The 26871-nt window shown below is 36.4% G+C and overlaps 1 protein-coding gene and 2 long non-coding RNA genes across 5 annotated transcripts in view; 2 read left to right on the forward strand and 1 right to left on the reverse strand.

Annotated features, from left to right (window-relative positions):
* Positions 1–2811, forward strand: part of LOC135552489 (uncharacterized) — a 21087-nt gene extending 18276 nt beyond the window's left edge. For 2 of the 3 annotated variants that reach the window (XR_010457456.1, XR_010457455.1), the window contains one exon: positions 103–352. This is a non-coding gene — a long non-coding RNA (uncharacterized LOC135552489). Of the gene's footprint in view, positions 1–102 lie in introns of all 3 variants that reach the window. The other variant, XR_010457457.1, reaches the window with a different exon arrangement.
* LOC135552490 (uncharacterized) lies at positions 361–21447 on the reverse strand. The gene is made up of 2 exons (XR_010457458.1): positions 21114–21447; positions 361–5083 (listed from the first exon to the last, which is right to left on the reverse strand). It is a non-coding gene; the product is annotated as an uncharacterized LOC135552490 (long non-coding RNA).
* Positions 17548–26871, forward strand: part of LOC135552486 (zinc finger protein 664-like) — a 10929-nt gene continuing 1605 nt past the window's right edge. The window contains exons 1-2 of the mRNA XM_064984157.1: positions 17548–18149; positions 23331–26766. Of these exons, the coding sequence (XP_064840229.1) occupies positions 17759–18149; positions 23331–24379 (1440 nt within the window). The 5' untranslated portion in view covers positions 17548–17758 and the 3' untranslated portion in view covers positions 24380–26766. The remainder of the gene's footprint in view (positions 18150–23330; positions 26767–26871) is intronic.

Below are 26871 nucleotides of genomic sequence, written 5' to 3' on the forward strand. Positions count from 1 at the left end.
TCAAATTTAGGTGCCAGGTGTAACTGAGGCCATAGATGGTCCATATCATTACTTTGAGTGTTTTATATAATATGACTAAATGTGTTTATTTCTGTGTTGCAGGGGCAGTCAAGAAATGGAATGACAAGGCCACAGAACATGACATAAACAGAGCTGTGGGAGACCACCTCAAGCCCCTGGTAGAGCCGGGTGTGGTGTTTACCACTCCACCACACCTTCAGCAGGCTGGAAAAGTGGTATTGATCTGTTTGTTTCAATTGTCAGAAATTGAATTCTTTGACATGGGATTGATACTGATTTTCATACTAAGAGGGACCAGAAGTCTGATGATTGGTCAGTCATTGGGTTCATTTGTTGAAATCAAATCAAACTTTATTTATACAGCACATTTCAGACATGGATGCAACACAATGGCTTCACAGGAAAAACCAATGAAAATAAACAGAAATATTTAGTACACAACATAAGAGGATAAAAAAAACTGAAGACTAATGAGCATTTATGGAAATGCCATTGATTACATTATAAATTGGATGCAACATCCAACCCAAAATATAAGCTTGTTTTCTAGGTTGGGTTCTGAAAGACACTATGGGGGTGTCCACTGAAAGTTGATTAGTAACAACAACTGGGACCTAAAGGACATCCACCATGAGACCGACTAAATCTGCCCAAGAAGAGGAAAACAAAAGAAAAACCCACACCAAACTTAGACAGGAAGCAAACCAAAAAGGTGGAACAACTAAAGGTGTTGACTCTCTACATCTATCAGGACAACTGGAGCACTAAGCCAGACACTGTTCAATAGAACCTGGACCAGCTCAGGTGAAACACGTTCCCACTAACGAGATGGACAAGCCAGCACAGGTGTAACACATACTGACTAACGAGGTGACACCAGTCAGTGAGTCCGACGTGCAAAAGTCCAACCTCAAAACATAAATGGAAAAACTAAAGCCTGTAACAGCTTAAGACAACAAATATATCCTATATTTTTGTTGGACAAGTTTTCTTACCACGAACAGAAAACAACTTGCCGTCAACAATTAAAAACAAGAAAAAACACGTATTTCTAAATAATAATATACAATCATATATATATATATTTTTTTTATAGAATCCTAAAACTCACTAGCTTCTAGGACTCTCGTCCCCTTGGAACGAACAAAACTCAAATCAAATTGTATTAGTCACATGCACCGAATACAACAGGTAGACCTAACAGTGAAATGCTGAATACAACAGGTGTAGATCTAACAGTGAAATGCTGACTTACGAGCCCCTAACCAACAGTGCAGTTTTTAAAAAAAATACAGAAAATAATAAAATAAAATAAAAAACTCATCTCCAACACGGAAAAACGTGTCAAAATAAATTGTGACTCATGATAACACTCGGGGTAAATGCAAAACACAAATCTTTTTGACTGCCAAGACAATTGAGACAATCAGCAACCAAGTTGTCCTTACCAAAGACATGTCTGATATCAAGAGGAAACTCCTGCGATATCAGTAGTAACTTTCCACAACTGCAGAGCTTCTCTCTCTTTTCAGGGTTCACTCGATAGGCATGTTGGTGGATCGTGGCCCAGTCCCCAGTGTTGTGCTCTAGTACATTTGGGTTGGCACATCTGAGAATGAACCCTGATATTCTAAAAGCAGGGCAACAATGTCAATATAATTGTACCCAAAAATTGTCAGTTGGTTGCATAAATAATTATTACTAAATGTTACATAATTGTAAATATGAAATACCAAAACCAAATGCACACACCCCTTTGTTAATATGTATTGGCAATAATTAACTGAATGGTGAAACATGTATCTTTTGTCAGGCTGGATGTTTGAAATATGAGATGATTTGAGTCATGCTTCTTCAGTAATGGAATAAAGACAATTAGCATTTGAATGATGTAAAGAAATACTGGAGTGATGTTGGATTGTTAATAAAATTGATTATAGACTCAATTCATTATACTGCGACAAGGTGTATAGGCTGTAAGTACCTTGAAATTAAGTTGTTTTCAAGTAATTGAAAAAACAACCCGAAAATACATATTTTCAACTTTCACTTTCAGCTACAACCGAACATATATTGGACGTCGGGCATAGTCTTATTTTCAACATCTTTGGAATTATATTTTGCTAAATGGGAATAGTGCAATGTCAAAGCACAGTTTTAACGTGTCCAAATCAATAACCAACATCTTCCCACATTGATCACAGCTATAAGGTTTATCTCCTGTGTGTGTCCGCTGGTGTACCATCAGGCTTTTTAGCAGAGTAAAACTCTTCCCACATTGATCACAGATAAAAATGTTTATCTCCTGTGTGTGTTCTATGGTGTGTTGCCAGATGTACCTACTCTTTCCACATTGATCACAGCTATATGTTTTCTCTCCTGTGTGTGTTCTCTGGTGTATAGTTAGATAGCTAGATGTAGTAAAACTCTTCCTACATTGATCACAGCTATAATGTTTCTCTCCTGTGTGTGTTCTCTGTTTTGTCAGACAGCCAGATGTACCGAAACCATTCCCACATTGATCACAACTATATGGTTTCTCTCCTGTGTGTGTTCTCTTGTGTATAGTTAGATAGCTAGATGTAGTAAAACTCTTCCTACATTGATCACAGCTATAATGTTTCTCTCCTGTGTGTGTTCTCTGTTTTGTCAGACAGCCAGATGTACCGAAACCATTCCCACATTGATCACAACTATATGGTTTCTCTCCTTTGTGTATTCTCTGATGTATAGCGAGAAAGTTTGACTCAGTAAAACTCTTCCCACATTGTTCAAAGCCATAAGGTTTCTCTCCAGTGGGAATTCTTTGATGTATTTTAAGGTCTGATGAAGAGTTGATTTTTTTCCCACAGTCAGAGCAGCAGTGAGTTCTCTTCCCTGTGGATCTCTGCTGGTGTTTCTTGAGTTGATCTGATCTGGAAAGACTCTTCTCTGCCTCGTCAGCATCATGATGTTGTTGAGGCTCCTCAGAGGATGCACGATAGTTCCGTCTCTCTCCTGTGTGAATGACAAAGTCAGACAGATGATTAAAGGCCCACAACAGCAGAAATCCACTGTTTATTTGAGGTAAAAGATGATACCCAGAGCATACCCATGAGTTGTACAACAATTGACGTCTGTTAAATTATTTGACAATTAAGACAGTCAAGTTAGCAACAAGTCATATTTCGTCTTGTTTTCACATTACTGGTAACTATAAATAAGATATTGAAGTTTTTGAAATCATAAGCAGTGTGCCAGACGACTATTGGTCTCCAATGTAGGCCATTGTCTGTGTTTGCTAAAATTGCCGCGCAACGGCAATGCACAAACTATTTTAATGCAGAAACACCTCCCTGCTAATGAGGAAGCCGATAGTTATGGATGTAGTATATCTGCCTGGAGCAAAAATGGTGAGCAAAGATTTTAGTTTTTCACAAAGTATTCTGAATATTACAGCACAAGATCAGGAGTGCTACTCAAGGAAAATCACATTAAGCTCTGTGTCTATTCACTAATTCATCACCGCGGGGGAAAACTCAGGGGAGTTCTCATAGGCTGACAGCAAAAATAACCTCCATTTACAGGTTGAAAATTCATACATTTCACACTACGTTTGGATTATAATTGTAAGGCTCGCTTGAATGTCCTGGCTAATATGTTTGTGTTTTTGTCTCAGATCATCTGCTATATACTTAAAAAACAGTAAAATGCTCTTTAGCTAGCTTTAACATCAGCCATAACGTCACCTAACAATAACATAGACCTACTGTAGGGCCCAAAACTTCACCTAACAATAACATTGACCTAGGATTATAAATCATTTAATATTTCAGGTGAAACATGGAATCTAAAATGTCTGTCATGACATTTCATAACCTGATCATACTAATACTAATACACTACACCATATAGCTTATACTAATACTGATACCCTACACCCTATAGCTAATAGTAATACTAATACCCTACACCCTATAGCTAATACTAATACTCTACATCCGATAGCTAATACTAATACTCTACACCCTATAGCTAATACTAATACCTAATAACCTACATCCTATAGCTAATACTAATACCTAAACCCTACACCCAATAACTAATACTAATACCCTACATCCTATAGCTTTTACTAATACTAATACCTAATAGCCTACGCCCTATAGCTAATACTAATACCTTACACCCTATAGCTAATACTTATATCCTACACCTTATAGCTAATACTATTACCCTACACCCTATAGTTAATACTAATACTAATACTCTACATCCGATAGCTAATACTAATACTCTACACCCTATAGCTAATACTAATACGAATACCCTACACCTTATAGCTAATACTAATACCCTACACCCTATAGCTAATACTAATACTCTACATCCTATAGCTAATACTAATACTCTACACCCTATAGCTAATACTAATACTAATACCCTACACCATATAGCTAATACTAAAACTAATAGCCTACACCCAATAGCTAATACTAATACTAATACCCTACATCCTATAGCTAATACTAATACCCTACACCATATAGCTAATACTAATACCCTACACCCTATAGCTAATACTAATATCAAATCAAATCAAATCAAATTTATTTATATAGCCCTTCGTACATCAGCTGATATCTCAAAGTGCTGTACAGAAACCCAGCCTAAAACCCCAAACAGCAAGCAATGCAGGTGTAGAAGCACGGTGGCTAGGAAAAACTCCCTAGAAAAGCCAAAACCTAGGAAGAAACCTAGAGAGGAACCAGGCTATGTGGGGTGGCCAGTCCTCTTCTGGCTGTGCCGGGTAGAGATTATAACAGAACATGGCCAAGATGTTCAAATGTTCATAAATGACCAGCATGGTCGAACAATAATAAGGCAGAACAGTTGAAACTGGAGCAGCAGCACGGCCAGGTGGACTGGGGACAGCAAGGAGTCATCATGTCAAGTAGTCCTGGGGCATGGTCCTAGGGCTCAGGTCAGTTGAAACTGGAGCAGCAGCACGGCCAGGTGGACTGGGGACAGCAAGGAGTCATCATGTCAGGTAGTCCTGGGGCATGGTCCTAGGGCTCAGGTCCTCCGAGAGAGAGAAGGAGAGAATTAGAGAACGCACACTTAGATTCACACAGGACACCGAATTGGACAGGAGAAGTACTCCAGATATAACAAACTGACCCCAGCCCCCCGACACATAAACTACATACCCTACACCCTATAGCTAATATTAATACCCTACACCCTATAGCTAATACTAATACATACTAGCCTACACCCTATAGCTAATACTAATACCTAATAGCCTATAACCTATAGCTAATACTAATACAAATACCCTACACCCTATAGCTAATATTAACACCCTACACCCTATATCTAATACTAATACCTAATAGCCTACACCTTATAGCTGATACTAATACCTAATAGCCTACACCCTATAGCTGATACTAATACTAATACTCTACACCTTATAGCTAATACTAATACTCTACACTCGATAGCTAATACTAATACTAATACCCTACACCTTATAGCTAATACTAATACTCTACAGCCTATAGCTAATACTAATACTAATACCATACACCCTATAGCTAATACTAATACCTAATAACCTACATCCTATAGCTAATACTAATACCAATACCCTACACCTTATAGCTAATACTAATACCCTACACCTTATAGCTAATACTAATACCCTACACCCTATAGCTAATACTAATACCCTACACCCTATAGCTAATACTAATACTTATACTCTACATCCTATAGCTAATACTAATGCCCTACACCCTATAGCTAATACCAATACTAATACCATACACCCTATAGCTAATACTAATACCCTACACCCTATAGCTAATACTAATACTAATACTTTACATCCTATAGCTAATACTAATACTCTACACCCTATAGCTAATACTAAAACTAATAGCCTACACCCAATAGCTAATACTAATACTAATACCCTACATCCTACAGCTAATACTAATACTAATACCCTACACACTATAGCTTATACTAATACCTAATAGCCTACACCCTATAGCTAATACTTATACCCTACACCTTATAGCTAATACTAATACTCTACACCCTATAGCTAATACTAATACCCTACACCATATAGCTAATACTAAAACTAATAGCCTACACCCAATAGCTAATACTAATACTAATACCCTACATCCTACAGCTAATACTAATACTAATACCCTACACACCATAGCTTATACTAATACCTAATAGCCTACACCCTATAGCTAATACTTATACCCTACACCTTATAGCTAATACTAATACCCTACACCCTATAGCTAATACTTATACCCTACACCTTATAGCTAATACTAATAACCTACATCCTATAGCTAATACTAATACCCTACACCCTGTAGCTAATACTAATACCTAAACCCTACACCCAATAACTAATACTAATACCCTACATCCTATATCTTTTACTAATACTAATACCTAATAGCCTACACCCTATATCTAATACTAATACCTTACACCCTATAGCTAATACTTATATCCTACACCTTATAGCTAATACTATTACCCTACACCCTATAGTTAATACTAATACTAATACTCTACATCCGATAGCTAATACTAATACTCTACACCCTATAGCTAATACTAATACGAATACCCTACACCTTATAGCTAATACTAATACCCTACATCCTATAGCTAATACTAATACTCTACACCCTATAGCTAATACTAATACCCTACACCATATAGCTAATACTAAAACTAATAGCCTACACCCAATAGCTAATACTAATACTAATACCCTACATCCTACATCCTATAGCTAATACTAATACTAATACCCTACACCTTATAGCTAATACTAATACCCTACACCTTATAGCTAATACTAATACCCTACACCCTATAGCTAATACTAATACCCTACACCCTATAGCTAATACTAATACTTATACTCTACATCCTATAGCTAATACTAATACTAATGCCCTACACACTATAGCTAATACCAATACTAATACCATACACCCTATAGCTAATACTAATACCCAACACCCTATAGCTAATACTAATACTAATACTTTACATCCTATAGCTAATACTAATACTCTACACCCTATAGCTAATACTAATACTAATACCCTACACCATATAGCTAATACTAAAACTAATAGCCTACACCCAATAGCTAATACTAATACCCTACATCCTACAGCTAATACTAATACCCTACACACTATAGCTTATACTAATACTAATACCTAATAGCCTACACCCTATAGCTAATACTTATACCCTACACCTTATAGCTAATACTAATACCCTACACCCTATAGCTAATACTAATACCCTACACACAATAGCTAATACCAATACTAATACCATACACACTATAGCTAATACTAATACCTAATAACCTACATCCTATAGCTAATACGAATACTAATACCCTACACCCTATAGCTAATACTAATACCCTACACCTTATAGCTAATACTAATACCCTACACCTTATAGCTAATACTAATACCCTACACACTATAGCTAATACTAATACCATACACCTTATAGCTAATACTAATACCTAATAGCCTACACCCTACAGCTAATACTAATACCCTACGCCCTATAGCAAATACTAATACCTAATAACCTACATCCTATAGCTAATACTAATACCGTACCCCCTGTAGCTAATACTAATACCTAAAACCGTACACCCAATATCTAATACTAATTCCCTACATCCTATAGCTTATACTAATACTAATACCTAATAGCCTACACCCTATAGCTAATACTAATACCTTACACCCAATAGCTAATACTTATACCCTACACCTTATAGCTAATACTAATACCCTACACCCTATAGCTAATACTATTACTAATACCCTACACCCTATAGCTAATATTAATACCCTACACCCTATAGCTAATACTAATACTAATACCCTACAAGTTATAGCTAATAGTAATACTCTACACCATATAGCGAATACTAATACTAATACCCTACATCTTATAGCTAATACTAATACTCTAAACCCTATAGCTAAAACTAATACGAATACTCTACTCACTATAGCTCATACTAATACTAATACCCTACACCTTATAGCTAATACTAATACTCTACATCCTATAGCTAATACTAATAGCCTACACCAATAGCTAATACTAATACCCTACACCCTATAGCTAATACTAATACTAATACCCTACACTATATAGCTAATACTAATACGCTACACCCTATTGCTAATACTATTACTAATACTCTACAGCCTATAGCTTATACTAATACTCTACACACTATAGCTAATACTAATACTCTACACCTTATAACTAATACTAATACTAATACCCTATAGCTAAAACTAATACCCTACACCCTATAGCTAATACTAATACCCTACACCTTATAGCTACTACTAATACCCTACACCATATAGCTAATACTAATACTAATACCCTACACCCTATAGCTAATACTAATACCATACACCTTATAGCTAATACTAATACCTAATAGCCTACACCCTATAGCTTTTACTAATACTAATACCATACACCCTATAGCTAATACTAATACTATACACCTTAGAGCTAATACTAATACCCTACACCATATAGCTAATAATAATACTAATACTCTGCATCCTATAGCTAATACTAATACTAATACCCTACACCATATAGCTAATACCAATACTAATACCCTACACCCTATAGCTAATACTAATACTATACACCTTAGAGCTAATACTAATACCCTACACCCTATAGCTAATACTAATACTATGCATGCTATAGCTAATACTAATACTAATACTCTACACCCTATAGCTAATACTAATACTATACACCTTAGAGCTAATACTAATACCCTACACCCTATAGCTAATACTACTACTAATACTCTGCATCCTATAGCTAATACTAATACTCTACACCTTATAGCTAATACTAATACTCTACACCCTATAGCTAATACTAATACTCTACACCCTATAGCTAATACTAATACCCTACACCTTATAGCTACTACTAATACCCTACACCATATAGCTAATACTAATACTAATACCCTGCACCCTATAGCTAATACTAATACCATACACCTTATAGCTAATACTAATACCTATTAGCCTACACCCTATAGCTTTTACTAATACTAATACCCTACACCCTATAGCTAATACTAATACTCTACATCCTATAGCTAATTCTAATACTAATACCCTACACCATATAGCTAATACCAATACTAATACCCTACACCCTATAGCTAATACTAATAACATACACCTTAGAGCTAATACTAATACCCTACACCCTATAGCTAATACTAATACTCTGCATCCTATAGCTAATACTAATACTCTACACCTTATAGCTAATACTAATACCCTACACCTTATAGCTAATACTAATACCCTACATCCTATAGCTAATACTAATACCATACACCTTATAGCTAATACTAATACCAAATAGCCTACACCCTATAGCTTATACTAATACTAATACCTTACACCCTATAGCTAATACTAATACTAATACCCTACACCTTATAGCTTATACTAATACCCTACACCCTATAGCTAATACTAATACCCTACACCCTATAGCTAATACTAATACTCTACATCCTATAGCTAATACTAATACCCTACACCCTATAGCTAATATCAATACTAATACCATACACCCTATAGCAAATACTAATCCTAATACCCTACACCCTATAGCTAATACTAATACTCATACCCTACACCTTATAGCTAATACTAATACGAATACTCTACACACTATAGATCATACTAATACTAATACCCTACACCTTATAGCTAATACTAATACTCTACATCATATAGCTAATACTAATGCTAATAGCCTACACCAATAGCTAATACTAATACTAATACCCTACAACCTATAGCTAATACTAATACCCCACACTATATAGCTAACACTAATACCCTACACCCTATAGCTAATACTAATACTAATACTCCACAGCCTAAAGCTTATACTAATACTCTACACCCTATAGCTAATACTAATACCCTGCACCTTATAACTAATACTAATACCCTACACCCTAAAGCTAATACTAATACCCTACACCTTATAGCTAATACCAATACTCTACACCCTATAGCTAATACTAATACTAATACTCTACACCCTATAGCTAATACTAATACCCTACACCTTATAGCTAATACTAATACCCTACACCCTATAGCTAATACTTATACCCTACACCTTATAGCTAATACTATTACCCTACACCCTATAGCTAATACTAATACCCTACACCCTATATCTAATACTAATACTAATACTCCACAGCCTATAGCTTATACTAATACTCTACACCCTATAGCTAATACTATTACCCTACACCTTATAACTAATACTATTACCCTACACCTTATAACTAATACTAATACCCTACACCCTATAGCTAATACTAATACCCTACACCTTATAGCTAATACTAATACTCTACACCCTATAGCTAATACTAATCCTAATACCCTACACCCTATAGCTAATACTAATACTCATACCCTACACCTTATAGCTAATACTAATACTCTACACCCTATAGCTAATACTAATACGAATACTCCACACACTATAGATCATACTAATACTAATACCCTACACCTTATAGCTAATACTAATACTCTACATCATATAGCTAATACTAATGCTAATAGCCTACACCAATAGCTAATACTAATACTAATACCCTACACCCTATAGCTAATACTAATACCCTACACCCTATAGCTAATACTAATACTAATACTCCACAGCCTATAGCTTATACTAATACTCTACACCCTATAGCTAATACTAATACCCTGCACCTTATAACTAATACTAATACCCTACACCCTATAGCTAATACTAATACCCTACACCTTATAGCTAATACCAATACTCTACACCCTATAGCTAATACTAATACTAATACTCTACACCCTATAGCCAATACTAATACCCTACACCTTATAGCTAATACTAATACCCTACACCCTATAGCTAATACTAATACCCTACACCCTATAGCTAATACTTATACCCTACACCTTATAGCTAATACTATTACCCTACACCCTATAGCTAATACTAATACCCTACACCCTATAGCTAATACTAATACTAATACTCCACAGCCTATAGCTTATACTAATACTCTACACGCTATAGCTAATACTATTACCCTACACCTTATAACTAATACTATTACCCTACACCTTATAACTAATACTAATACCCTACACCCTATAGCTAATACTAATACCCTACACCTTATAGCTAATACTAATACTCTACACCCTATAGCTAATACTAATCCTAATACCCTACACCCTATAGCTAATACTAATACTCATACCCTACACCTTATAGCTAATACTAATACTCTACACCCTATAGCTAATACTAATACGAATACTCCACACACTATAGATCATACTAATACTAATACCCTACACCTTATAGCTAATACTAATACTCTACATCATATAGCTAATACTAATGCTAATAGCCTACACCGATAGCTAATACTAATACTAATACCCTACACCCTATAGCTAATACTAATACCCTACACTATATAGCTAATACTAATACCCTACACCCTATAGCTAATACTAATACTAATACTCCACAGCCTATAGCTTATACTAATACTCTACACCCTATAGCTAATACTAATACCCTGCACCTTATAACTAATACTAATACCCTACACCCTATAGCTAATACTAATACCCTACACCTTATAGCTAATACCAATACTCTACACCCTATAGCTAATACTAATACTAATACTCTACACCCTATAGCCAATACTAATACCCTACACCTTATAGCTAATACTAATACCCTACACCCTATAGCTAATACTAATACCCTACACCTTATAGCTAATACCAATACTCTACACCAATAGCTAATACTAATACCCTACACCCTATAGCTAATACTAATACCCTACACTATATAGTTAATACTAATACCCTACACCCTATAGCTAATACTAATACTAATACTCCACAGCCTATAGCTTATACTAATACTCTACACCCTATAGCTAATACTAATACCCTACACCTTATAGCTAATACTAATACCCTACACCCTATAGCTAATACTAATACCCTACACCTTATAGCTTATACTAATACTCTACACCCTATAGCTAATACTAATACCCTGCACCTTATAACTAATACTAATACCCTACACCCTATAGCTAATACTAATACCCTACACCTTATAGCTAATACCAATACTCTACACCCTATAGCTAATACTAATACTAATACTCTACACCCTATAGCTAATACTAATACCCTACACCTTATAGCTAATACTAATACCCTACACCACATAGCTAATACCAATACTAATACCCTACACCCTATAGCTAATACTAATACTCTACACCGTATAGCTAATACTAATACCCTACACCTTAGAGCTAATACTAATACCCTACACCATATAGCGAATACTAATTCCCTACACCCTATAGCTAATACTAATACTAATACCCTACACCCTATAGCTAATATCAATACTAATACCATACACCCTATAGCATATACTAATACCTAATAACCTACATCCTATAGCTAATACTAATACTAATACCCTACACCCTGTAGCTAATACTAATACCTAAAACAATACACCCAATAACTAATACTAATACCCCACACCCTATTGCTTATACTAATACTAATACCTAATAGCCTACACCCTATAGCTAATACTAATACTAATACCCTACACCTTATAGCTAATACTAATACTCTACACCCTATAGCTAATACTAATACGAATACTCTACACCCTATAGCTAATACTAATACTAATACCCTACACTATATAGCTAATACTAATACCCTACACCCTATAGCTAATACTAATACTAATACTCCACAGCCTATAGCTTATACTAATACTCTACACCCTATAGCTAATACTAATACCCTACACCTTATAGCTAATACCAATACTCTACACCCTATAGCTAATACTAATACTCTACACCCTATAGCTAATACTAATACCCTACACCTTATAGCTAATACTAATACCCTACACCACATAGCTAATACCAATACTAATACCCTACACCCTATAGCTAATATTAATACCAATACCCTACACCCTATACCTAATACTAATACTAATACTCTGCATCCTATAGCTAATACTAATACTCTACACCCTATAGCTAATACTAATACCCTACACCTTAGAGCTAATACTAATACCCTACACCATATAGCGAATACTAATTCCCTACACCCTATAGCTAATACTAATACTAATACCCTACACCCTATAGCATATACTAATACCTAATAACCTACATCCTATAGCTAATACTAATACTAATACCCTACACCCTGTAGCTAATACTAATACCTAAAACAATACACCCAATAACTAATACTAATACCCCACACCCTATAGCTTATACTAATACTAATACCTAATAGCCTACACCCTATAGCTAATACTAATACTAATACCCTACACCCTATAGCTAATATTAATACCCTACACCCTATAGCTAATACTAAAACCTACTACCCTACACCCTATAGCTAATAATAATACCCTACACCCTATCGCTAATACTAATACCATACACCTTACAGCTAACACTAATACCTAATAGCCTATACCCTACAGCTAATACTTATAACCTACATCTGATAGCTAATACTAATACCCTACACCCTATAGCTAATACTAATACTAATACCCTACACCCTATAGCTCATATTAATACCCTACACCCTATAGCTAATACTCATACCTAATACCCTACACCCTATAGCTAATACTAATACCCTACACCCTATCGCTAATACTAATACCATACACCTTATAGCTAACACTAATACCTAATAGCCTATACCCTACAGCTAATACTAATACCCTACAACCTGTAGCTAATACTAATACCCTACACCTTATAGCTAATACTAATACCCTACACCTTATAGCTAATACTAATACCTAATAGCCTACACCCTATAGCTTATACTAATACTAATACACTACACCCTATAGCTTATACTAATACTAATACCCTACACCCTATAGCTAATACTAATACCCTACACCCTATAGCTAATACTAATACCCTACACCTTATAGCTAATACTAATACCTAATACCCTACACTCTATAGCTAATATTAATACCCTACACCCTATAGCTTATACTAATACTAATACCCTACACCTTATAGCTAATACTAATACTAATACCCTACACGAAATAGCTAATACTAATACCCTACACCCTATAGCTAATACTAATACTAATACTCTGCACCCTATAGCTAATACTAATACTAATACTCTACACCCTATAGCTAATACTAATACCCTACACCTTATAGCTAATACTAATACCCTACACCACATAGCTAATACCAATACTAATACCCTACACCCTATAGCTAATATTAATACCAATACCCTACACCCTATAGCTAATACTAATACTAATACTCTGCATCCTATAGCTAATACTAATACTCTACACCCTATAGCTAATACTAATACCCTACACCTTAGAGCTAATACTAATACCCTACACCATACAGCGAATACTAATTCCCTACACCCTATAGCTAATACTAATACTAATACCCTACACCCTATAGCTAATTTCAATACTAATACCATACACCCTATAGCATATACTAATACCTAATAACCTACATCCTATAGCTAATACTAATACTAATACCCTTCACCCTGTAGCTAATACTAATACCTAAAACAATACACCCAATAACTAATACTAATACCCCACACCCTATAGCTTATACTAATACTAATACCTAATAGCCTACACCCTATAGCTAATACTAATACTAATACCCTACACCCTATAGCTAATATTAATACCCTACACCCTATAGCTAATACTAAAACCTAATACCCTACACCCTATAGCTAATACTAATACCCTACACCCTATCGCTAATACTAATACCATACACCTTATAGCTAACACTAATACCTAATAGCCTATACCCTACAGCTAATACTTATACCCTACATCTTATAGCTAATACTAATACCCTACACCCTATATCTAATACTAATACTAATACCCTACACCCTATAGCTCATATTAATACCCTACACCCTATAGCTAATACTCATACCTAATACCCTACACCCTATAGCTAATACTAATACCCTACACCCTATCGCTAATACTAATACCATACACCTTATAGCTAACACTAATACCTAATAGCCTATACCCTACAGCTAATACTAATACCCTACAACCTGTAGCTAATACTAATACCCTACACCTTATAGCTAATTCTAATACCCTACACCTTATAGCTAATACTAATACCCTACACCTTATAGCTAATACTAATACCTAATAGCCTACACCCTATAGCTTATACTAATACTAATACACTACACCCTATAGCTTATACTAATACTAATACCCTACACCCTATAGCTAATACTAATACCCTACACCCTATAGCTAATACTAATACTAATACCTAATATCCTACACCCTATAGCTAATACTAATACCTTACACCCTATAGCTAATACTTATACCCTACACCTTATAGCTAATACTAATACCTAATACCCTACACTCTATAGCTAATATTAATACCCTACACCCTATAGCTTATACTAATACTAATACCCTACACCTTATAGCCAACACTAATACCCTACACGAAATAGCTAATACTAATACCCTACACCCTATAGCTAATACTAATACTAATACTCTACAGCCTATAGCTTATACTAATACTCTACACCCTGTAGCTAATACTAATACCCTACACCTTATAACTAATACTAATACCCTACACCCTATAGCTAATACTAATACCCTACACCCTATAGCTAATACTAATACTAATACTCTACACCCTATAGATAATACTAATACCTTACACCTTATAGCTAATACTAATACCCTACACCATATAGCTAATACCAATACTAATACCCTACACCCTATAGCTAATACTAATACTAATACCCTACACCCTATAGCTAATACTAATACTAATACTCTGCATCATATAGCTAATACTATTACTCTACAACCTATAGCTAATACTAATACCCTACACCTTAGAGCTAATACTAATGCCCTACACCCTATAGCTAATACGAATACTAATACCCTACACCCTATAGCTAATACTAATACCTAATACCCTACACCCTATAGCTAATACTAATACACTACATCCTATAGCTAATACTAATACCATACACCTTATAGCTAATACTAATACCTAATAGCCTACACCCTATAGCTTATATTAATACTAATACCCTACACCCTATAGCTAATACTAATACTAATACCCTACACCTTATAGCTAATACTAATACCCTACACCTTATAGCTAATACTAATACCCTACACCCTATAGCTAATACTAATACCATACACCTTATAGCTAATGCTAATACCTAAAAGCCTACATCCTATAGCTTATACTAATACTAATACCCTACACCCTATAGCTAATACTAATACTAATACACTACACCTTATAGCTAATACTAATACCCTACACCATATAGCTAATTCTAATACTAATAGCCTACACTCAATAGCTAATACTAATACCCTACCTTATAGCATCTAATGCACTGTATACTCCTGGTAGAGTTTTTTACCGATTCCCAATCTTAGGAGAGTACATGGGAGGCACTATACTGTGTGTCTGCAGGTGTCTATCTGGTCAAAACCACTGATACAGGAGCCCCTCCACCCTCTGGTGGGATGGATCTTGTCTACAGAGAAACCTAGATCTGAATACTTAGATTTGTGTGTATTGGGTATATGTTGTGAAATTGTTAGATATTACTTGTTAGATACTACTGCACTGTCGGAGCTCAAACCACAAGCATTTCACAACACCCGCAATAACATCTGTTAAACATGTGGACGTGACCAATAAAATGTTGTTTTGATAAAATAAAAAAATAAAAACATCCTATATAACAAAAGTGCTTTTGGCTGGGGTCAAAATGACTCCATAGGATTTGAATTTGTTAAAAGTCCATATTGATACAGAAACACTTAACCATGATTTAGATATATTAATAACAAGTTGATTGTCAAAGTAATGAACAATTGGAAGAATTGAACAAACCATATTTTGGCTATGATAAAAGAAATGTCTCCGGGGTCAACATGATCCATGTCAGATGTATGGTTCAATGCAAATATGTAGTGAGTGTAAAGTTAGTTTTAAATTCTCCCTCATTAAACACGAATCAATCAACACATGCTTCTCTTTGAACGACGAATATAATAATCAACTTTTATGAAATAAATTAAATATAAACTTTTGGTTCCTCAACTGCGTTGCCCACTTCAGTCAGCAGATGGCGATGTGCGTCTTTTAGGTTCAGGCGACGCTGCCAGTGTGACGTATAATCTAGTGGACGCTCCTTCAACAACAACAGCTTGTCATACACCTCGGTAGCTTTCTTGCAAACATAGCTACAACATTCACGCTCTTTACACTGTTTTGGTGTATATTAGTTGCTGTGTATAAAACACACGTCTGTCGTATGTACTTGTTGGCCCATTTGATTATATATTTACGTTGTTTGTCAGCTAGCTGGTTTGCTAAGTTAGCTTAGAACTTGGCAAGTCGCTAATGCTAACATCCCCGACCATGAGTTCACTAAGATACTCTTCTGATAAAGAAGAGGAGGTCTGCTGGACGGAGAAAGTAACTCTCGTTAAAGAGGAGGAGGAAGAGGAGGCTGTTTCAATAAAAAAACAAGTGAAGGGTGAGGCTGTTACAGTGAAAGAAGAAGAGAAAGACGTTTCAGTGAAAGAAGAGGAAGACTCGTTCAGAGTGAAAGAGGAGGAGGATGTTACAGTGGAGAAAGAGAAAGAGGAGGAAGGGGAGATGATCACATCCAAAAAGGTGGAAACTGGATATCTGGTCCCGGTTATCCAAACTCATCTTAAGGCAACCAATGGTTCTAACGATGAACTGAGCCGTAAGATGGTTTTGAGAAACGGTGCTCTGATTAACACTAGTAAGTACTGTCTTAAGTACAGAGGCACAAATTCTGCAGTTGTTGAACTGATGTTTGGTGTTAAAGGCGAAATCTATATTTGGACTTTTAAATTATTTATTTATAGCCATTGATTCTTGAAGAATATAACACATGCCTCATGAGCTTAGTTCAACTGTTGTACCCCATCAGGACCCCAAATAAACTTGTTTAACTCCAATGCTTGGAAACAATGTAAATCAACACTGTATAGCCTCAACATGGTTAAATATTTAATGTTGATGTCATGGATAGTCAGTCATTGCATCCATAGGTCTGTTTATGAATTTGAGAGTAGTTACATTTCTCCAGCCCCATCCATCATCTTATTACCAAAACAGTGGTGGAATGACAGCTTTGTTATTGTTTAAACTGCAGATTGGTTGATGGGGATTTTTTAAAGGGACAACCTGGGATTTAAACAGAACAAAATGCCTGCCCTGAGACTTGGTTTGATAAACAGCTGAGGGATGGTGGTTTGAGAAATGTAACCACTCTCAAATTCATAGAGAAAGCTATTGTAGCCACCGTAACCCAACACCTAGCGACCTCGTCAAGAAGTTCAGACATCTTGGCGTAACAGTTATAAGGTGTTGGCTTGACAGTCGCTGGAACCAGGTTTGAGTTCAGCTCAGGGCTAATCCCTGAATCCACCACACTGTGAATACAAGGACTGGCCATCAATTATGTCATAATGATAGTTTAACCAGGTTTCTAGGCTATATAGTATATTCTAGAATTCATCCATGATGTCATAATGACAGTTTAACCAGGTTTCTAGGCTATATAGTATATTCTAGAATTCATCCATGATGTCATAATGATAGTTTAACCAGGTTTCTAGGCAATATAGTATATTCTAGAATTGCCAGTGTAGATTTCTTGTGGGGGTCAAATTGTTAGAGCTGTTTATAAGTCATTGTTTAATATTCAGCCAATTTGATTCAATCCATTACAATTTAACCAGGGTCTGTAGTGATAACTCAAGCACTATATCCTATCCAAGCCACATGGGAGCCCAACATTGACTACCGTTGGCTGGCATGCATAACTTCCAGTGAATGAAGCTTACTGGTGTTCCCCCAGCATTAGGGCAACCCCATTCCTATTTTAAATGCCTGGAGATTGTTGGACATTTTCCAGTACCTTTAGAATTGTCCAGTATCTGTACTGTTTTCTTAGAAGTAGGTAGCAGAATCACTATAGTTAACCATTAGACATATGTGATTGTGCAAAGCTGGATCAACACACCTGGTCATTCTGGGCCTTTGGACAGGAACATTTGTTAATCATTTGGAAGCACCATAGGCTTGGACTTGTGAAGGCCATTGGACAGGAACATTAGTTAATCAGTTATAGGCACCTGCAACAGGAGTGTGCATGTCTGTTTATTTTTGTGTAATTGCAATGGTCACGCCACCAATAGAATCAATGCCCTAATGTCTGAGCCAATGGAATGGAAACTAAGCAGAAAGATAAGGGTGGCCAAGGCTAAAGGGTATTAATCATTTACATAAAGGGGAGTGACTATATTATGCTGTGGGACAGTTTTTTGTAGTCTGAAATGCTCTCTAACTACGTCACATTTAGTGTCTCCTTATGTTGTGCTGGGAAAACAGTTTTCATGGGCACAGACATCCTAAATAATTTCAGAGTTTACTAAATCCAATGGTTCTAACCGAGAGTCACCTTAACTTTAACACCCAAATCGATACTGTCATTATCGCGGTTTCTCAATAATTACACATAATACTTAATACTGTAGCTGTTTAGTTACAGTCACATGTTCAACAATCATCAGCTGATCCAGGAAATCATTTTCTGAATGACAGTCAAATGACAAACATCACGACATGCAACAACAACCAAAGTGCTTCTTCATTCATTACACCGGTAAAGACAGTTATGCCGTGCTCCACGTTGGATTCAACATCCCTAAAAAAATTGGTGTTTATAATGTGTTATTGTGTGCTTGATTTACAGTAGGGTCTTGTTAGTCTGTTTGGACACAGAGATACTTTGTTCCTAATGTGTAGAGAACTGTTCCTTGATTGATTAGCTATTGTTCAACACACAGAGCTATTTTCCTTTATTCAGGTCATTTAGAATGACAACACATTACAGAGTAGCCTAGTGGGATTATTCACAAAATTATCTGGTGATCAGGTTATGAAATGTCATGACAAAGATATTTTAGTTTCCATGTTTCACCTGAAATATGAAATTATAGGTCTATGACTCCTACTGTTGGTCTATGTTATTGGGTGAAGTGGGTCGGCAAGTGGGTCGGCAGGTAGTGGTTAGAGCGTTGGGCCAGTAACCAAAAGTTAAGATTGAATCCCCGAGCTGACAAGGTAAAAATCTGTCGTTCTGCCCCTGAGCAAGGCAGTTAACCTACTGTTCCTAGGCCGTCATTGTAAATAAGAATTTGTTCTTAATTAACTGACTTGCCCAGTTAAATAAAGGTCAAATGAAAAGCTATGGGTCCTACAGTAGGTCTATGTTGTCATCAGGTGAAGTTATGGGTCCTACAGTTGGTCTATGTTGTTGTTAGGTAAAGTTATGGGCCAATTTGTTAAACACTTAGTGTTCAAACCCTCATTGTCAGGCTGATGGCAAAGCCAGCCAAAGAGCATTTTACTTGTTGAAGTGTTTAAAAAAAAGTATAAAGCAGTCGATTTGCGACAATAACACAAACATATTAAGCAGGAGATTCAAACGAACCTTACAATTGTAATCCAAAAGTAATGTGAAATGCACTCATAAGCAACCTGGAAATGGAGGCTATTTTTGCTGTCAGCCTATGAGAACTCCCCTGAGTTTTCCCCCGTGGTGGTGAATTAGTGAATAGACACAGAGCTTAATGTGAGTTTCCTTGAGTAGCACTCATGATCTTGCGCTGTAATATTCAGAATACATTGTGGAAAAACTAAAATCTTCACTCACCATTTTTGCTCCAGGCAGATATACTACATCCATAACCAGTGGTTTCCTCATTACCAGATATACTACATCCATAACTAGTGGTTTCCTCGTTACCAGATATACTACATCCATAACTAGTGATTTCCTCGTTACCAGATATACTACATCCATAACTAGTGGTTTCCTCATTACCAGATATACTACATCCATAACTAGTGGTTTCCTCATTACCAGATATAATACCTCCATAACTAGCGGTTTCCTCGTTAGCAAATATAATACATCCATAACTAGCGGTTTCCTCGTTAGCAGGGAGGAGTTTCTGCAACTAGATTGTTTCTACATCCATAATGTTGTGACGTTGTATCAGTTAATGTGACAACTGCTGCTCGTCAAATGATTAACTGTTTATAATTGCGTAATTAAATGAATCGGGCAATTATTAACTCATTAACCTGGGACACCATGGGAAAATTAGTTTTATTGAGTTTCTACTCAAAGAATTTCAGAATATCGATTTTTACTAATTAATCAATTTCCTCTACAGTCTCATTCTGAACGTCGCATAATCGGTCAATCTGCACAAACCCGAGTCCCACCAATGAGTCTGCACCACACCAACTTTAGTTGATTATTTATTTACTAGCAAGCTAAAATTATATAAGATACACATACACAAAACACAGTTCTTGATTAGAACACACGATGCCAACACACGATGAAGCGTATTACCCAAAAGGGGGATTTAAAAGAGAGAGTAAAAGAGAAAGTACACGATAGAAATATACATTTGGGTGCATTTGTTAGCTATGCTTATTTTAACCCTAACCTTGCCCCGAACTGCCGCTCTTATCGGTCGGAATATAATGATGTAATTGCGTGTTGAAAGTCTCTGATGGGGGGTTCCTCGGATGTTTCACTTCTCTGGTGTTACTCTCTGGTTGTCCTCACGATGTCAGTGTCCTTGTCTTTGTGGTCTGTTTCCTCACCCTTGTTCTGAAAGGGGTCTTCTGAGGACAGCCAGCCCTGTAGCTCAGGGCTCACAGCATAGGAATGAAAGCAGTGTAGATGCACAATTCGATGGAGAGTGGTGACCGGGTGGTCCTGCTTGAATTCACTCTCTTAGACACAGTTACTCATCCATAGCATGGATTTGGTAGAGGGTTCCTTTGTCTTCAACCTCGTGTTGCGTTTTGGGTTCGTTGACTACTCAGACCTTGGCTGCAGCTCGGGTCACTTAGTTTAGCATGTTAATTCTTAACTCACATGTCTTATACCCTCGGGTCAGAAGTGGGTGTTTACGCCTTTTACTAAGTTAAGAGGCTGGAGGTCTGGATTTTACTCAGATACAATTTGAGACAACTAACTTCAAATTTCATCTTTACCAAGATATTCTCTTTGATTTGGACATTTTCCACACAACGTACAATGTATAAACATCAAGCGTATACTGGGAAAACTCTTAAAGTTACAATGTTTTCGTTATAACGTTGTCCTTTAACTTTTAATAACGAAACAAAAATGACATTAATTTTCATATTCCATCTTTTGTCATTACCACCTTTGTTGCCGTTCGAAACTTATTGTCCTAAAGACCAATTATTGCATGTTTAATTCTCTGAGGCTGGTTCTCCATAGTGAGAGGACATAGTGATTTTGTCTGCTGCCTTAGATTTACAATGGGCGTGAGGTGTCATAAACCCCCCCATCTTCATACACCTTAATCTCTTCTCCTCTGGTGGGGGTGAGAGATCTCTCTGTCGGATTGTGGTCTCCGGTAACCCGACCAGGACAGTCATGGCAATAACTAGCGGCTTCCTCATTAGCAGGGAGGAGTTTCTGCAACCAGATACACTACATCCATAACTAGCAGTTTCCTCATTAGCAGGGAGGAGTTTCTGCAACCAAATTGTGTGTGCTTTGCCCTTGTTCCGCAATTTTAGCAAACACAGAAAGTGGCCTATATTGGAGACCAAAGGTCGTCTGGCACATTGCTTAGGGTTTCAACAACTTTAATAACTTATTTCTAGTCTCCAATCATTGATTTTACTACTAATGTGAAAACAAAACAAAATATGACTATTGTTTCTCATTTTAAGACAATTGTCAAATAATTTTAACATTGATTAGATGTCAATTGTTGTACAACATCATGGCTACGCTGTTGGCATCACCTCTTACAGTGGATTCCGCTGTTGTGGGCCTTTTACCATCTGTCTGACTTTGTTGTTCACGCAGGAGAGAGACGGGACTATCGTGGGTCCTCTGGGGAGCCTCAACAACCTCATGATGCTGACAAGGCAGAGAAGACTCTCTCCAGATCAGAACACGTCAAGAAACCCCAGCAGAGATCCACAGGGAAGAGAACTCACTGCTGCTCTGACTGTGGGAAGAGATTCACCACCTCATCAGGCATTAAAATTCATCAGAGAATCCACACAGGAGAGAAACCTCACGGCTGTGATCAATGTGGGAGGAGTTTTGTTCAATATGGCCATCTGAAGATACACCAGAGAACACACACAGGAGAGAAACCATATAGCTGTACTCAATGTGGGAAGAGTTTTAGTCATTCAACCAGCCTGATATCACACCAGAGAACACACACAGGAGAGAAACCTTATAGCTGTGATGAATGTGGGGAGATTTTTACTCAGCTAAGCAGCCTGATATCACACCAGAGAACACACACAGGAGTGAAACCGTACAGCTGTGATGAATGTGGGAAGAGTTTTACTCAGCTAAGCAGCCTGATATCACACCAGAGAACACACACAGGCGAGAAACCTTATAGCTGTTCTGAATGTGGGAAGAGTTTTACTCAGCTAAGCAGCCTGATATCACACCAGAGAACACACACAGGAGAGAAACCTTATAGCTGTGATGAATGTGGGAAGATGTTTACTAGGTCGAGCAATCTGACTCTACACCAGAGAATACATACAGGAGAGAAACCTTTCAGCTGTACTCAATGTGGGAAGAGTTTTACTAAGCTAAGCAACCTCATATCACACCAGAGAACACACACAGGAGAGAAACCCTATAGCTGTGATCAATGTGGGAAGAGTTTTGTTCAATCTAGCTATCTGAAGATACACCAGAGAACACACACAGGAGAGAAACCTTTTAGCTGTACTCAATGTGGGAAGAGTTTTATTTCATCTAGCCTTCTGACAGTACACCAGAGAACACACACAGGAGAGAATCCTTATAGCTGTAATCAATGTGTGAAAAGTTTTGCTACATCTGGGCAGCTGACGATACACCAGAGAACACACACACAATAGAAATCTTTTTGCTCTAATTGATGTGGGAAGAGTTTTACTCGGTTAAACAGCCTGGTATGACACCAGAGAACACACAGGAGAGAAATATCTTAGCTGTAATCAATGTGGGAAGAGATACTCTGATAAAAGTTATCTGATCAAACATCAGAAAATACATGGAGTTGTTTCATGATATCAATGAAATCATGTCACAATGTAGAATGTTTTAACATTGTAGTAGGAGTATTTTAATGATGTCACAATGTAGAAGCCTAAATGTTTGCCCCTTTATCAATTGATTTCAACATGATATAGATATTAGCCTCAGGGGGAAAATCCAGGCTCAGAATTGAAAGTTGAGTTGTGTTACAACTTACCACGTTGATGACCGACTTGAATCAAAATGCAACACTCCAAAATGTAGCTAGCTGTTTTCTTCAAATTGTCCTCTATCCAGTGATGTACACATTTCTCCCAGATTCCGTGTGTTTTTTGAGCTGTTAGTTTTAACAGGACTTGCAACCTTATCTCCCTCCTTTCGCAGTTGATTTCAACATGATATCGATGAGTTATGACACATAAGTGTTGCATTCCTTTGTTTAGCGACCCCTAAATTTAAATGCATCACTTCAAAATGTAGCTGAATATCTTATGCAGGTTGTCCTCTAACCAGCGAGGTAAAAGATATCTCAAAGTTCCATGTGTTTTTTAGTTGTGTTAGTTTCAACAGCATGTACAACAGAGTCGATATTAGTGATGTATTGCTACTCAAAACAACAACGTTTCTGGTGCTTGTGCAGTTTATATGGTGCTTGTTTAAACAAATACAAGTAATATGATTATTGTGGCAGATGTTTGTGGATATTGCACATTTTATGTTTAGGTTTTCAATTTATCCCAAACTGTTTCTGCATATTAGTTATTGATTTGGACAGGTTAAAACTGTGGTTTGACATCGGGATATCCCACCTAGCAAAATGTAATTGAAAAGATGTTGAAAAGAAGACTATGCCCGATATATGTATTTTCGGGTCGTTTTTTCAGTGACTTGAAAATAACAATTTCAACTTACTTGCAGGTAGCCTAGTGGTTAGAGCTTTGGGTCGTCATTGTAAGCCAGAATTAGTTCTTAACTGACTTATTTACATTGACGGCCTACCAGGGTATAATAAATTGGTCTATAATCAATTTTATTAACAATCGTACATTACTCCAGTATTTATTGACAACGCTCAAGTGCTAATTGTCTTTATTCCACTACTGATGAAGCATGACTCAAATCACCTCATATTTCAAACATCCAGCCTGACAAAACATATATGTTTTATTATTCCATGCCTCACCATCAAGTTAATTATTGCCAATTGTGCTGACATCCTGTTAGAAGGTAACAGATTATTTTATTACAATGGTTAAATTGGATTTTAATTGTGTTCAATGGTGTTATTTGCCCCCTAGTGGATGTTTCTGCTACTTAGAATGACTACCAAACTGGAAGTAGAGAATTTGTTCTGCACGCATAGAAGCAGCTACAAACAACGCTACGGTGCAGGTCTTTCAATGTAGTTATGTCTTGTCACGCTTCAGCCTTGGAAAATATTTGTAAGTTCGATTCAAGCATTTAGCTAATGATGATAATCTTGTCATTGATAGAGTCGCTTACATATCAATGTTGGTTGGTTGCATTTACTCACAAATTGCAATGCCTTTCATGTATGTCGTTAGCTGTATTAATTTGCTCGTGCGTCATGCAAACGAATTGTAAAATATACAATACTGTAGTTTTGTTACTGTTTCTAGTGTAATATGCTTTGTTATTCTACATAAATAGTTGTACATTATTAGAGTAATGAAAGGAGCCAATTACCATATGAGTAACAATAAGCTATATGGTTTGGCATCATGCCAGATGCATGGTACCTTAGCACGTGCTTTGTATTTATGCAACTTCAGATGTATAATGTACAGCTACAGTATGTCGGTGTGAATTGAATACTAAAGTATATTCTTTTCTGTATTTTGCAGTTTCACAACATAAACATTTTCAATATATTAATTCAAGAAAAGTCACGCCTTGGGAGTTTTATTGAAGACTTAGTTGTTAGCTATCTGTCTAGTTTTGCATGGGAACGCAACTCAAGGGCAGAATACCAATACATATTAACAAAGGGGTGTACATTTGGTTTTGATATTTCATATTTACAATTATGTAAGATTTAGTAATCATAGTTATTCATGCAACCAACTTAAAAATTTTGGGTACAATTATATTGACATTGTTACCCTGCTTTTATATCCAACAACATGCCTATCGAGTGAACCCTGAGAAGAGAGAGAAGCTCCGCAGTGAGGTGGAAAGTTACTACGGATATCGCAGGAGTTTCTTCTTGAAATCAGATATGTCTGTGGTAAGGACACCTTGGTTGCTGATTATCTCAAGGGTGGGCAGTCAAAAAGATTTGTGTTTTGCGTTTAGCCAGTGCGTTACCATTGATCACAATTTATTTTGACTG

This window comes from Oncorhynchus masou, chromosome 13 (genome assembly GCF_036934945.1).
Source record: "Oncorhynchus masou masou isolate Uvic2021 chromosome 13, UVic_Omas_1.1, whole genome shotgun sequence".
Taxonomy (NCBI): domain Eukaryota; kingdom Metazoa; phylum Chordata; class Actinopteri; order Salmoniformes; family Salmonidae; genus Oncorhynchus; species Oncorhynchus masou.